General features: G+C 37.7%; 1 protein-coding gene across 3 annotated transcripts in view; it reads right to left on the reverse strand.

Moving 5' to 3' along the window:
• The window catches only part of GPSM2 (G protein signaling modulator 2), a 55,109-nt gene that overhangs the window by 21,755 nt on the left and 20,924 nt on the right, over positions 1-12,430 (reverse strand). For all 3 annotated transcript variants that reach the window (XM_015451061.4, XM_015451058.4, XM_065533058.2), the window contains 6 exons: positions 12,271-12,416; positions 11,608-11,731; positions 11,379-11,494; positions 8,425-8,580; positions 6,850-6,958; positions 5,841-5,970 (listed from right to left, as the gene is read on the reverse strand). In XM_015451061.4, coding sequence (XP_015306547.3) covers positions 5,841-5,970; positions 6,850-6,958; positions 8,425-8,580; positions 11,379-11,494; positions 11,608-11,731; positions 12,271-12,416 — 781 coding nt within the window. The remainder of the gene's footprint in view (positions 1-5,840; positions 5,971-6,849; positions 6,959-8,424; positions 8,581-11,378; positions 11,495-11,607; positions 11,732-12,270; positions 12,417-12,430) is intronic.

A 12,430-nucleotide genomic window follows, 5' to 3' on the forward strand; every position in this document is an offset into this window, starting at 1 on the left:
CTCTGTTGCCAGGCTGGAGTGCAGTGGTGTGATCTCGGCTCACTGCAACCTCCGCCTGCTGGGTTCAAGCAATTCTCCTGAGTCAGTCTTCTGAGTAGCTGGGAATACAGGCACCTGCCACCACGCCCAGCTAATTTTTGTATTTTTAGTAGAGACAGGGTTTCACCATGTTGGCCAGGATAGTCTCGATCTCTTGAACTTGTGATCCGCCCGCCTGGGCCTCCCAAAGTGTTAAGATTACAGGCATGAGCCACTGCCTTTTTCCTTTCTAAATACAACATAAATTTTGCTCTAAGTACCAATGTAAGTTGTGTGCCACAAAATTGAAACTATTTTTATAATTCAGTCCTAAGTTACTTTCTAACTTTAAGATTTCTTTTTCAACCTGTAAGTTACTGAGAAGTGTGTTAAGTTTTCAGTTGAATGTTTTATACATTATCTTATTAATTTCTAAATTAAATGCACTGTGCTCAGGGCATGTGTGATACAGATGTGATACAAATCCTTTTAAATTTGTTGAGATTTGCTTTATTGTCAGTTTTCTGTAAATATTTAATGAATACTTAAAAATAATGGAAATTGACCAGTTAGGTCAATATATTTCCATTAAATCAGTGGTTTTCACTTTTAAGGTGTAACCCCATATTAAAAAATACACATATATACCTAGAACATACACAAACATACAACAAAATCTTCACACAACAGTTTTATATACACACATACACGTGTGTAGTTTTTTGGTTTTTCTCTGTTGCCCAGGCTGGAGTGCAACGGCATGATCATGGCTTACTGCAGCTTCGACTTCCTGGGCTCAAGCGATGCTCCCACCTCAGCTTCCCAAGTAGCTGGGATCGCAGGCTTGGCTAATTAAAAAATGTTTTTTGGAGAGATGGCGGTCTCCCTGTGTGTCCAGGCTGGTCTCAAACTCCCGGGCTCAAGTGATCCTCCCAAGAGCTGGGATTACAGGCATGAGCCACTGCCCCGGCTCCTGTATGTGTTTTTTTTTTTAATTATTTTTTTGAGACGGAGTCTCACTCTGTCGCCCAGGCTGGAGTGCAGTAGTGCAATCTCGGCTCACAGCAAGTTTCTTCTTTTTGAGACGGAGTCGCACTCTGTGGCCCAGGCTGGAGTGCAGTGGTGCTATCTCGGCTCACTGCAAGCTCCGCCCCTGCAGGTTCACACCATTCTCCTGCCTCAGCCTCCCGAGTAGCTGGGACTACAGGTGCCCGCCACCATGCCCAGCTAATTTTTTGTATTTTTTAATAGAGATGGGGTTTCACCCTGTTAGCCAGGATGGTCTCAATCTCCTGACCCCGTGATCCGCCTGCCTTGGCCTTCCCAAAGTGCTGGGATTACCGGCACAAGCTACTGTGCCCAGCCTCCTGTATGATTTTTTTTTTTTTTTTTTTTTGAGACAGAGTCTTGCTCTGTTGCCCAGTTTGGAGTGCAGTGGAGCAATCTTGGCTCACTGCAAGCTCCGCCTCCCGGGTTCACACCATTCTCCTGCCTCAGCCTTCCAAGCAGCTGCGACTACAGGTGCCCACCACCACACCCGGCTAAATTTTTGTATTTTTAGTGGAGATGGGGTTTCACCATGTTAGCCAGGATGGTCTCGATCTCCTGACCTCATGATCTGCCTGCCTCGGCTTCCCAAAGTGCTAGGATTACACGCATGAGCCACTGCACCCAGCCCTATATGTGTATTTTTAATGGTAACTGCAACTCATTTTATAACTCATGAATGGGTCAGACACAGTTCGCAAAATATTGCATTAGAAGAAGCCTATTAACTGTGTTGGTCAAATCTCTATTACTGATGTCTAACTCCTGACTGATTTTTATCAATTATTCAGGTGTGTTAACATCACATTAAGACATAACTATCACATAAGACGGATTCTGGAGCCAGAGTGACTAAGTTTAACTCCCATCTCTACCACTTACTATGCAGGTAACCCTGGGAAATTTATCTAACCTCTCTTGCCTCCATTTCCCCATCTGTAAATTAAGGATAACAGAAACTTAACTACTAGAATTGTTACAATTCAATGAGTTAAAACATGTAAAGCACTTAAATCACTGCCTGGCATATCATAAGCACTCAATAAATATTAGTTTGTTTTTTTTTTGTTTACCTAACATTTTTGTTATTCTCTTGTTTCACTTCCTTGTTATTTCTGTAAACTTTTCACCATAGTCATTTTGTTTTCTATATCTGATAATTCTAACATCTGAAGATCTTGATAACCTAATTTTGTTGTTTGTTTCCTTACTATCTTGGCTTGTTTCTTTATGTATTTGGTAATTTTTTTGTTGTGAAACCCTTATGACCTGGAATCAAGAATGCCTTTCCCCCAGAAACTATTTGGTCTTACTTCTGCTAAGTCTCTAGGAACACCTCTAACCCAAAAGTGCTTTAATGGATTAGGGTTTCTTAGACTGTGCAGATGGTATAAATCAAATTCCAAACCAGTATACAGGGAGGCTTATGAATTCATGAATTCAGGTTTTTAGCAAAGGCTCCTTTTTTCTACCTTGAGCCAACACCAGAAATAGACAAGTTTTCTTACAAATCCTTTCTCCTCACACTGGGGATATAGCAATGAACAAGAGAGACCAAAAAACACCTGTCTTCATAGAGCCAGAGTGAGCAAGAGGTGGAATGGCAGGAAAAGAGGCTGAAGAAACAGGCAGGTTCAGATTACGTAGGGCCTTTCAACCATGGTGACGACTGAGGATTCAGTTCTAGGTGTGATGGGAACTAACTGGAGGGTTTTGAACAGAGGAACGACATATGTTCTAAAGGAGCACTCTGAGGTCAGGCATGATGGTTCATGCCTGTAATCCCAGCGCTTTGAGAGGCTGAGGTGGGAGGATCACTTGAACCTAGGAGATGGTACCTACAGTTCCGTCACTGCACTCCCGCCTGGGTGACAGAGCGAGATTCCATCTCAAAACCGCCTCCCAGGTTCAAGCGATTCTCCTGCCTCAGCCTCCTGAGTAGCTGGGACTACAGGTCTGTGCCACCACGCCCAGCTAATTTTTGTATTTTTAGTAGAGATGGGGTTTTGCCATGTCGGCCAGGCTGGTCTCGAACTCCTGGCCTCAGGTGATCCACCTGCCTCAGCCTCCTGAAGTGTTGGGGATTACAGGCGTGAGCCACTGTGCCTGGCCAAAATTTTTTTTTAATTAAAAAAAAAAAAAAAAGCACTCTGGCTCCTATGAGGAAAAGCAAGTGTGAGAGATGCAGAATTGAAGATAAATTATTGGTAGGCTAGAACTCTGCTGGGAGCTGTTGGTAGCTTATACTAAGATCATTGCAGAGTAAACTGTAGGAGAGATTAGGGATACATTTTGAAGGCAGGGTTTCTGATAGGTTTGATGTAGAAGTGAGTGAAAGAAAGGGAACAAGGCCAGCTAATTGAGAAGCTGAAGTGGGAAGATCTCTTGAGGACAAGAGTTCGAGACCAGCTCAGGCAACAGAGTGAGAGCCTGTCTTTAAAAAAAATAAAATAAAATAAATAAATAAATAAATAAAAGTAGAAAGTGAACAAGTATGACCCCTAGTTTTTTGGCCTGATTACTTGAGTGAATGGTGATACTATTTCCTGAGATAGGGTGGGGTACAGGAAGAACATGTTTAGGAGAAAACATTTTAGACATGCTAAGTTTTAGATGCCAATTAGATATGGCATGACAATGGAAAATGTTAAACAAATGAGTCTCAAACTTATGAGAGAAATTTTGGCTAGAAATATAAATCTGAAAATAATCAGTATATAGACAATATAAAAGCCAAGTAACCAGATGAGATTATCTAGAGCTGTACTGTCCAATAGCCAGTAGCCACATGTGGCTCTCTACATTTTAATTAAGCAAAGTTAAGTAATATTAAAAATTCACCCCCTCTTGTAGTAGCCACATTTCAAGTGATCAACAGCCACATATAGCTAGTGGCTTTTATATTGGATGGCAGATATAAAACGTTTTTATCATCACAGAAAAGTTCTACTGGAAGCACTGACTTAAAGCACAGAATAGAAGGAAAAAGGATAAAAGCAGTAAGAAGGAAGGAGAGACAGATGGAAAATAGGGAGAGAAAGAAGGTAGGAAGAGATCCAAGAACTGAACCCTGAGCAGTGCAAATGTAAAGGACAGAAAGATGAAGAAGAGGAGAGAAGAGAATAAAGACGAGAGTGGCAAACCAGAAAAGTACAGTAATCCTGGAGGCCGAATGAAGAAAGTATTCTCAGAAGGGAATGATTGGCTATAGATACTGCTGAGAAAAATCAAGTAAGCTGACATGTGAAAACTGAATGATATATTTGATAAAATGGAGGTTTGTGGTAACCTTGAAAGGTGGTTTCAGAGTCATGGTGAGGGTAAAGCCCAACGGGAATGGGTTAAAGAGAGAAAGGGAGGCAAGGAAGTAAAGACAATGAACATCAGTGGTGTCTTTTCAGGTTTTGTTATAAAAGGGAACAAAGGAACAGTCTATAGGGTTCATGAAGACAAGCGACTGTTTGCTTTTGCTTTTTAAAGATGAGAGCTCTTATGGCATAACCTATTTGAAAGTTCAACACAGGGCCGGGTGCGGTGGCTCAAGCCTGTAATCCCAGCACTTTGGGAGGCCGAGACGGGAGGATCACGAGGTCAGGAGATGGAGACCATCCTGGCTAACACGGTGAAACCCCGCCTCTACTAAAAAATACAAAAAAACTAGCCGGGCAAGGTGGTGGGCGCCTGTAGTCCCAGCTACTCGGGAGGCTGAGGCAGGTGAATGGCGTGAACCCGGGAGGCGGAGCTTGCAGTGAGCTGAGATCTAGCCACTGCACTCCAGCCTGGGTGACAGAGCGAGACTCCGTCTCAAAAAAAAAAAAAAAAAAAAAAAAAGAAAGTTCAACCCAGAAAAACGTTTTAGCACATCATTCAACCACAAAGCATGCAGTCACAAATTATTATACGGCTCACGCTTCAGACTTTTCACTAAATGTTCTTTGAAAGTCTAAATCAGATGACTAGCCACTAATTTCTTTTCCTTTTTCATGAGTTTAAAGAAAAAAATTGGAAAAAGGTAGATTTATCACTGACTTCCAGATTCAAAATATTTGTCAGTTTTTTTTAGACTTAGAATCTCTCAAGCTTAGGAAAATGATCTCATACAGAATCACATACTGATGAAATTTTAAAATGTGATCCTAATCTTATCCCTTTTATTTCTTTAAAAGCATTTTTTTTCACTCAAAAAGAGACATTATAGCAAGTTTCCTCGCTATAGAAATGTCAAACAAATCGGCACCTAAGGAAGGTTTCCTAAAAATAGGTTTTGCCACCAAAAAACAAAAAACAACAACAAAAAAAAAGCAAGAAAGAAAAATAAAAAGAGTATCTTAGATTTTCTGAATTTAAAAAAGAAAGTCCTAAGAAAATTCACCTTGGAAATGAAATGGGGGAAAAAGAGCTAAACAGAAATCAAATATGTAAAACTATATGAAATAAAAAGGATAAACAATAACATTTAAAAATTTTGGCACCTTCACATTTATAAATTTTTGAATGAGCTTAGAGAAAGAATTTAAATGTATTTTTACAAAAGAAAAGAACAATACCATCACCATTCCTAAATTCATAAAAACTATAAAATATTGTTTTACATTTATAAATTATATATTATATATAATTATATATATTTACAGAGCTGTGTACAGCAAAAAGAGTGTAATAAGTTGAACTTCCTATGTTATATATTCTCTCTGAATATGCCAAATTTGTGATAAATAACTTTAATGTAAATATTGAGGATTAAAAAATTGGGTTTTAAAAGTCCTATTACTTACCATTCAAACTGCTATCAATTTCAGTATTTTCAGACATTATGGAGTTATTTGTGCTGTAGCTCAGACCAAGAACCATTTGAAGGTCTGAGAGATTCAGTCGTGCTGTTAGTTCACCACTTTTATCCCCAACCTACAACACAAACATTTATATTTTAGAGTAGTATTTAAAGACAAAGAATGGTGAAGATTATTTATAAATGTAGTGAACCTAAAACTGGAAGAATGAAAATAGTTTTATTAGAATTATGAGACTATGAATGAATGAAAATTTTTTTCCATTAATAGTTGTCTTAAAGAATATAGAAAGAAAAAGCAAGTTTCTAAAATATCATAATAGGACAGCTAATTGTATTCTTTTAATTCTTTAGCTCTCTAAACATTAGATTGCTCTTGCTCTCTGGGATCATACTAAGTAATAATGTAGATTATCCTGGACACATTAACTTGGTATATGAATCAAATTTCCTTAGAATATTTTATTCCCATAGTATAATAGTAATGTTTATTAAGCTAGCACCAGATATTTTGCTAGGCACTTTTAATATACATTAGCTCTGATCATCAAAACACTTTGCAAGGTAGATATTATTATTCCCATTTTGCAGATGAGAGAAATTGAGGCTCAGAAAAGGTTTCCAAGCTCAAATAGCCAGTAAGTGGCAGAACTACAAGAGGAAGCAGTCCTTAATTCTAAGAATCATGCTTTTCCTTCAATACCATGCTACTTCTCCATGTAGAGATGCGGGTAGAGTAGGGGCATATTTTAGTACTCTCTTTCCACTTACCCATGCCCAGCCTCACTTTCCTGTCTTCCTACATCAAAGACAATACAAACATAACTGTGATCTGTACCTCAAAATGCTTTGTGGGGTTCTTATGACAAGAGAATGATATATAATCAAATTTATTATTCAGCCACATGATCAATCTAGAGAAATAACAGGGTTCCCTCCCCCAACCTCTAATTTGTAAATTACAACAGCACAGACAGCATTTTTTTGTTTCATACCTCTCTTGAAATTTCCAAGTGCTTTTCAGCAAAATGCATTGCTTGATCATGATTTCCTAGTGCTGTGTATGCATTTCCTAAGCTCCAACATGCTCTTCCTTCACCAATTCTAAAATATTATTCAAAGCGAACATGCAGTTATTTGAAAAAGAGGTCCTATGTATAGAATAAAAGCTATCTAGCAGGAACTAAAGATATAAAGAAAGGTTTGGATTGACTTGGTCTTTCATATAAAGAACATACTATCATGATATTATAGACATATTAGAATACCCAGATTAAAAAAAATAATACCCACATGATACTAAACTCATAGTCAAGTATTACAACATAGAAGACATTCTTTTAAAATATGAAAATACATTATAAAGTAATAAATCTCAAGGATAGGTATTCTGGTCCACTACCCCATTTTCCTTCTATAACAGCCCTACCAGGTAATTATTCAGTGTGTGTCTGAGCAGCAGGGAGAGAGAACTCACTACCTCTTGAGGTAGCATACTTCATTTTGAACAACTGCATCGAAAAGTTCTCTTTCATACTGAGGTAAAAAAAAAATCGATTTTCCAAAGCAAATATCACAGACTAAATGCTGGCAAATACTGTTTTTTTAATACAGTAAAACAAAACAACTGAATTAGCCACTAACATTTAAAAAGCAGATTTCATATAAAACTCAGCACTTCCAACTTTTCTTTAAAAAACAGGAAGATGTGGACACAATGGATTTTCATTCCTGCCTGGCAACAATTATTTGGAGTTGGGTAGCAGTTGCCCCCTTCACACTGGGCATTATCTCTTAAGTTTACCACAATTCCCACACTTACATAGTTAGGAAGACTTTTTTTTTTTTTTTTTGAGATGCAGTCTCGCTCTGTTGCCAGGCTGGAGTACAGTGGTGTGATCTCAGATCACTGCAACGTCCACCTCCTGGGTTCAAGTGATCTTCCTGCCTCAGCCTCCTGAGTAGCTGGGATTACAGGCACGCCCCCTCCCCACACGCAGCTAATTTTTGCATTTTTAGTAGATACGGGATTACACTTACGTAGTTAGGAAGACTTTTTTTTTGAGATACAGTCTCACTCTGTCGCCAGGCTGGAGTACAGTGGCGTGATCTTGGCTCACTGCAACCTCCACCTCCTGGGTTCAAGCGATTCTCCTGCCTCAGCCTCCCAAGTAGCTGGGATTACAGGCGTGCCCCACCACGCCTGGCTAATTTTTGTACTTTTTGTAAAGATGGGGTTTCTCCAGGAAGACTTCTGAAGAGGTAACTGAGTTTGGGACCTAGTCACTGATCTTGGGTCAAGGGCATATGGAACCAGACTAATCCTCTATCACAGACTAATCCTCTATCACAGACTAATTCTCTATTGCAGACAGTCCTCTATCACAGACTAATCCTCTATCACAGACTAGCCCTTCATACAACGATATACAGAGGATATCACTGAAAAAGAAAATTCCTTAAAAGGGATTTTAAGGTAAACACAGGAAAAGAAACAAAGGAAAAACTCTAGGGATTCAATAATGCATCTATATTTTACCTTAGTTACGGTCAAAAGATGTAAAACATACCTATCATTCAGCTCTTGAGCAATTGCTAAGTGCTTCAGATGATAATCAATGGCCTTTTCATAGTCTTGAAGCAAAGTATATGTATTTCCAAGACTGTAACAAGACTGTGCTTCTACAGCTCGGTCTTTAAGCTGTCGAGCCAACAGTAGTGTCTTCCTACAAGAAGAAATTAATTCTTACATAATGATCATTCTCAGTTTGGGCTTTAAGGATCACAAAATAAAACTCTAATTTTTCCTCTCTGCTGCTTTCTGCTGCCTTTAAATCTCTGAGAGCCTAATATTCATATCCCATACTTTCTTCATTACTTTTAGACAAAATGAAAAGGCCTTTTTGAAACACAGAAAGCAGATTCAAGACAGAATAAATTTGAGAATCCTAACAATTCACCAAAGTAAAGGAGTATTGAAACATGAAATCAAGAGTTTCTAGAGGTTAACATACTATCTTTAACATTAAAAAAAAACTTTCCCTTTAGTATTGGCTTTTTTCCACATGACATCTGTTTTCAATCGTACCGTCACCTTTGCATTGTCAAAATTTAAAATATTTAGGTAAAATTCTTATGTGTAGGCTATTAGTCACCACTTAGGTAAAATTCTTATGTATAGGGCATTAGTCATCAACTCATGAAAAATACTGAATGCTGCATCCAAACATTACCCATTCTAACTGTGGTATTGTCAGTGAGAAGCTAGCATAGCAGTTAAGAGTATAGATCTTGGAGCTAGACTGGGTTTAAATCCCAACTTTGCCAATTACTAAGCTAAGGGCAAAGTATGTATACCAGTCTCTCCATATATAAAATGGGAGAAATACCTCAAAGGATTTTTGTGAGGATTAAATTAATATGTATAGATAAAAAGTGCTTAGAATAGCATCTTGTGCATAGTAGATGCTGTATAAATGTTAATATGTTATTATTATCAGTGCTTAAACCTACAGATGCTTTTGGATTCAGTAATTTAAATGGCTCTCCCACCATTTCTGCCAAATAGTGTAATTACTTCATATCATTTATAACTATATGACAAATTACTATACGGTAATGTGATAGCTTTTTCTTAAACAAATCTAAAATTACATATTTAATGATGATACATTCAAATCTGTCGCCTTGGGAGGCTACCTAATTATTCTAATGCTGCCTGTCTTTTCAAATATTTTTGAAAGACTTTTGGAATTGCTCTCAGATCCTGTGACATAATGCTTTCTGGCATACCATTATTCTTTGATGGTACAGTTGATTTGTAAATGATCAGAAATCTTTCTGGAACCAAATTCAATTACTAACATAGGTTTACCAAACTACTGCTTTGTATCTGGAAGGATATGGATCTACAATGTTATGTCAGCCTTCTTGTTTGGCCCTGATAACAATTCTGGGCTGGGTGTGGTTCACACCTGTAATCCCAGCACTTTGGGAGGCCGAGGTGGGCGTATCACTTGAGGTCAGGAGTTCAAGACTAGCCTGGCCAACATGGTGAAACCCCATCTCTACTAAAAATACAAAAATTAGCTGGGTATGGTGGCAGACGCCTGTAATTCCAGCTGCTCAGGAAGCTGAGGCAGGAGAATCGCTTGAACCCAGGAGGTAGAGGTTTCAGTGCACCAAGATTGTGCCATTGCACTCCAGCCTGGGCAACAAGAGCAAAACTCAAAACTCTGTATTTAAAAAAAAAAAAAAAAAAAAAAAAATCTAAAGAAGAGTTCTAAAAATATTTCTAACCGACAACTTGGAATATATATAAAGTTCTGAGTTCCAGCCTGCTTATAGGGAGAAAAAAAGTAAGTTTCATTACTTTATATTCATGCTTCTTTAGTCAAATAGCCACTATCCATTTTATAATAGAACCTTTCAGTATGTAACACAGGTATGCCATTTAATAATTAAGACTTCTCTATATCCCTTGGCTTTAAAACATAAGAAACTTTTATATTTAAAATCAAAATATATACTCCTTCATATAGTACATAGTAATATGTTTTATTTGGGAGGCTATTTCATATCTAACTGACCTAACCAACCAACAAATATTAACCATTAGTTAATGTTTAAAGCAAAGTGGAATGCTATTCAATTTTTTTTAGATAGGCCTGAAACAATTTTACCTTTTTATGAAGATGACAAAATTATCCAGAACTGTCTCATATTGGATTCTTTAACAAAATACAAATCAATCACTGTGTCTTCAGTTTAGTCAAACTGGCTTCTACCCAAAATCTATAAGGGCCTTCAATCCCCACTAACTAGGGAAAACTCAATGTAGAAAGCACAGACCAGGCAACTTGAAGCTGTCTAAACTTTCTATCATCTATGTCTCACATCTACTGATAAGAGACATCCTGCCACAGAAGGAGCTGGGATTGCAAACTCCTCAGGTAAGTGAATGGGGACGCAGCTTACAGTGACACAGTCAAATATGGGCAGAAAGAGGGTAAAGGGAGAACTGCTCAGTAAGAAGGTGGGAAGGTAGAGCAAAAAAATCAGTGATCACTGATAGAGACTATAAATATTTTTGTTACCAGGCTTTCTTTTGGCATCTCTTCTAACCCATAATTGAGTGAAATAAAGCATATACACAATATACACCACATATGCTAAGTAGGTTTAAAAGATATTAAAGGCTGAAAACTTCATTTAAAAACAATTACTTTTAAAGATAAAAACCAGTACTATAAAGGGGTCATACTGCTGCTATTAAATCTTAGGTACAATAATATTTATTGAGCGCTGTGTACCAGGCACTGTGCTAAGTGTTTAATATATTATTTCATTCACTCTTCACAGTATTCCCCAAAATGATGTATTGATATATTCTGTTACAGATAAGGAAATTGAGGCTTAGATGCCAAAAGTCCTGCTGCAATCAGATTTTAAACCTAAAGCCTATAAATTAATGGGATTGAATAACTATTCATTTTACATTTATCTACAGAAATATTAGACTAACTTGTAGTAGTCTGAGGCAGTTTCAAATTCACCAAGAAATATATATGCGTTTCCAAGGTTACTATATGCTCTTCTTTCAGCCGCTTTATCTCCAAATTCTTTTGCAATCAGGAGACGCTGAAACAGAAAATTTTAATTAGATGTAGCTAAAATAAAATGGAAGAATGATCTAATCACTGTTCAGAACTTTGATGGAGGAAATGGTCTGGCTCCAAGGCCTTCCACTGTACCTGCTCATGAGCTATAACTGCATCCCTGAAATTGCCAAGGAGGTAATGTGTGTTCCCAAGATTTCCAAAGGCACGTCCTTGTGCTGCTCGGTCACCCAAAGCAGTCACTAATGATAGATTTTCCCTAAGGGATAGCAAAAAGTGACGAAAAAATAAGTTTGCAAAACAATTTTATTTATGTGATTTACATAGCTAATTCTTTTTATCAGAAAAAAATGTAAGGAAGCTTACAGCCATAATGTGCAACATTTTAAGGATGACATCAATGATGAAGAGCAATTATAGGAAATAGCTGGGAACACTTTATTAAACTATTCAGATAGGTTTCTGCCCAGGGTCAAGCACAGAGTTAATCTTGGAACCCCTATAGTTAAGTAGTTGTATGAAATTCTATTGGTAAAAGACTAAATTACTCTAAATAACAGCCCAACCATTGATATTTCTTGTTTTTGCCACTAAGTGGCACTGGTCTGCAATTTAAATGAAAGCTGCAGATTACTACTAATAACACTATAACATTTAAGCAACTGAATTGATGATTTTGCTAGTTCATAGCTTTAAAACCTTTGCCAAACTTAAAAACTTTACTACTGAATAAAGAACGTATAGCAGATCCACAGCTTAGATGGGCCTACATGATTGCCCATATCAGCCCCTACTCACTCATAAAAATCCACGGCTGCCTGCAGAGCATCTCTCACTTCTTCTGGAAATTCTCCTACATCATCCTGGGGACCAGGGTAACCAAAACTTTTCCCTTTGGCATGATACACATTCCCAAGATTGTAAAGTGCTCTTGCTTCTCCCACCTAAATGAAGACAT

Source organism: Macaca fascicularis, chromosome 1 (genome assembly GCF_037993035.2).
Source record: "Macaca fascicularis isolate 582-1 chromosome 1, T2T-MFA8v1.1".
In the NCBI taxonomy this organism is placed as follows: Eukaryota; Metazoa; Chordata; class Mammalia; order Primates; family Cercopithecidae; genus Macaca; species Macaca fascicularis.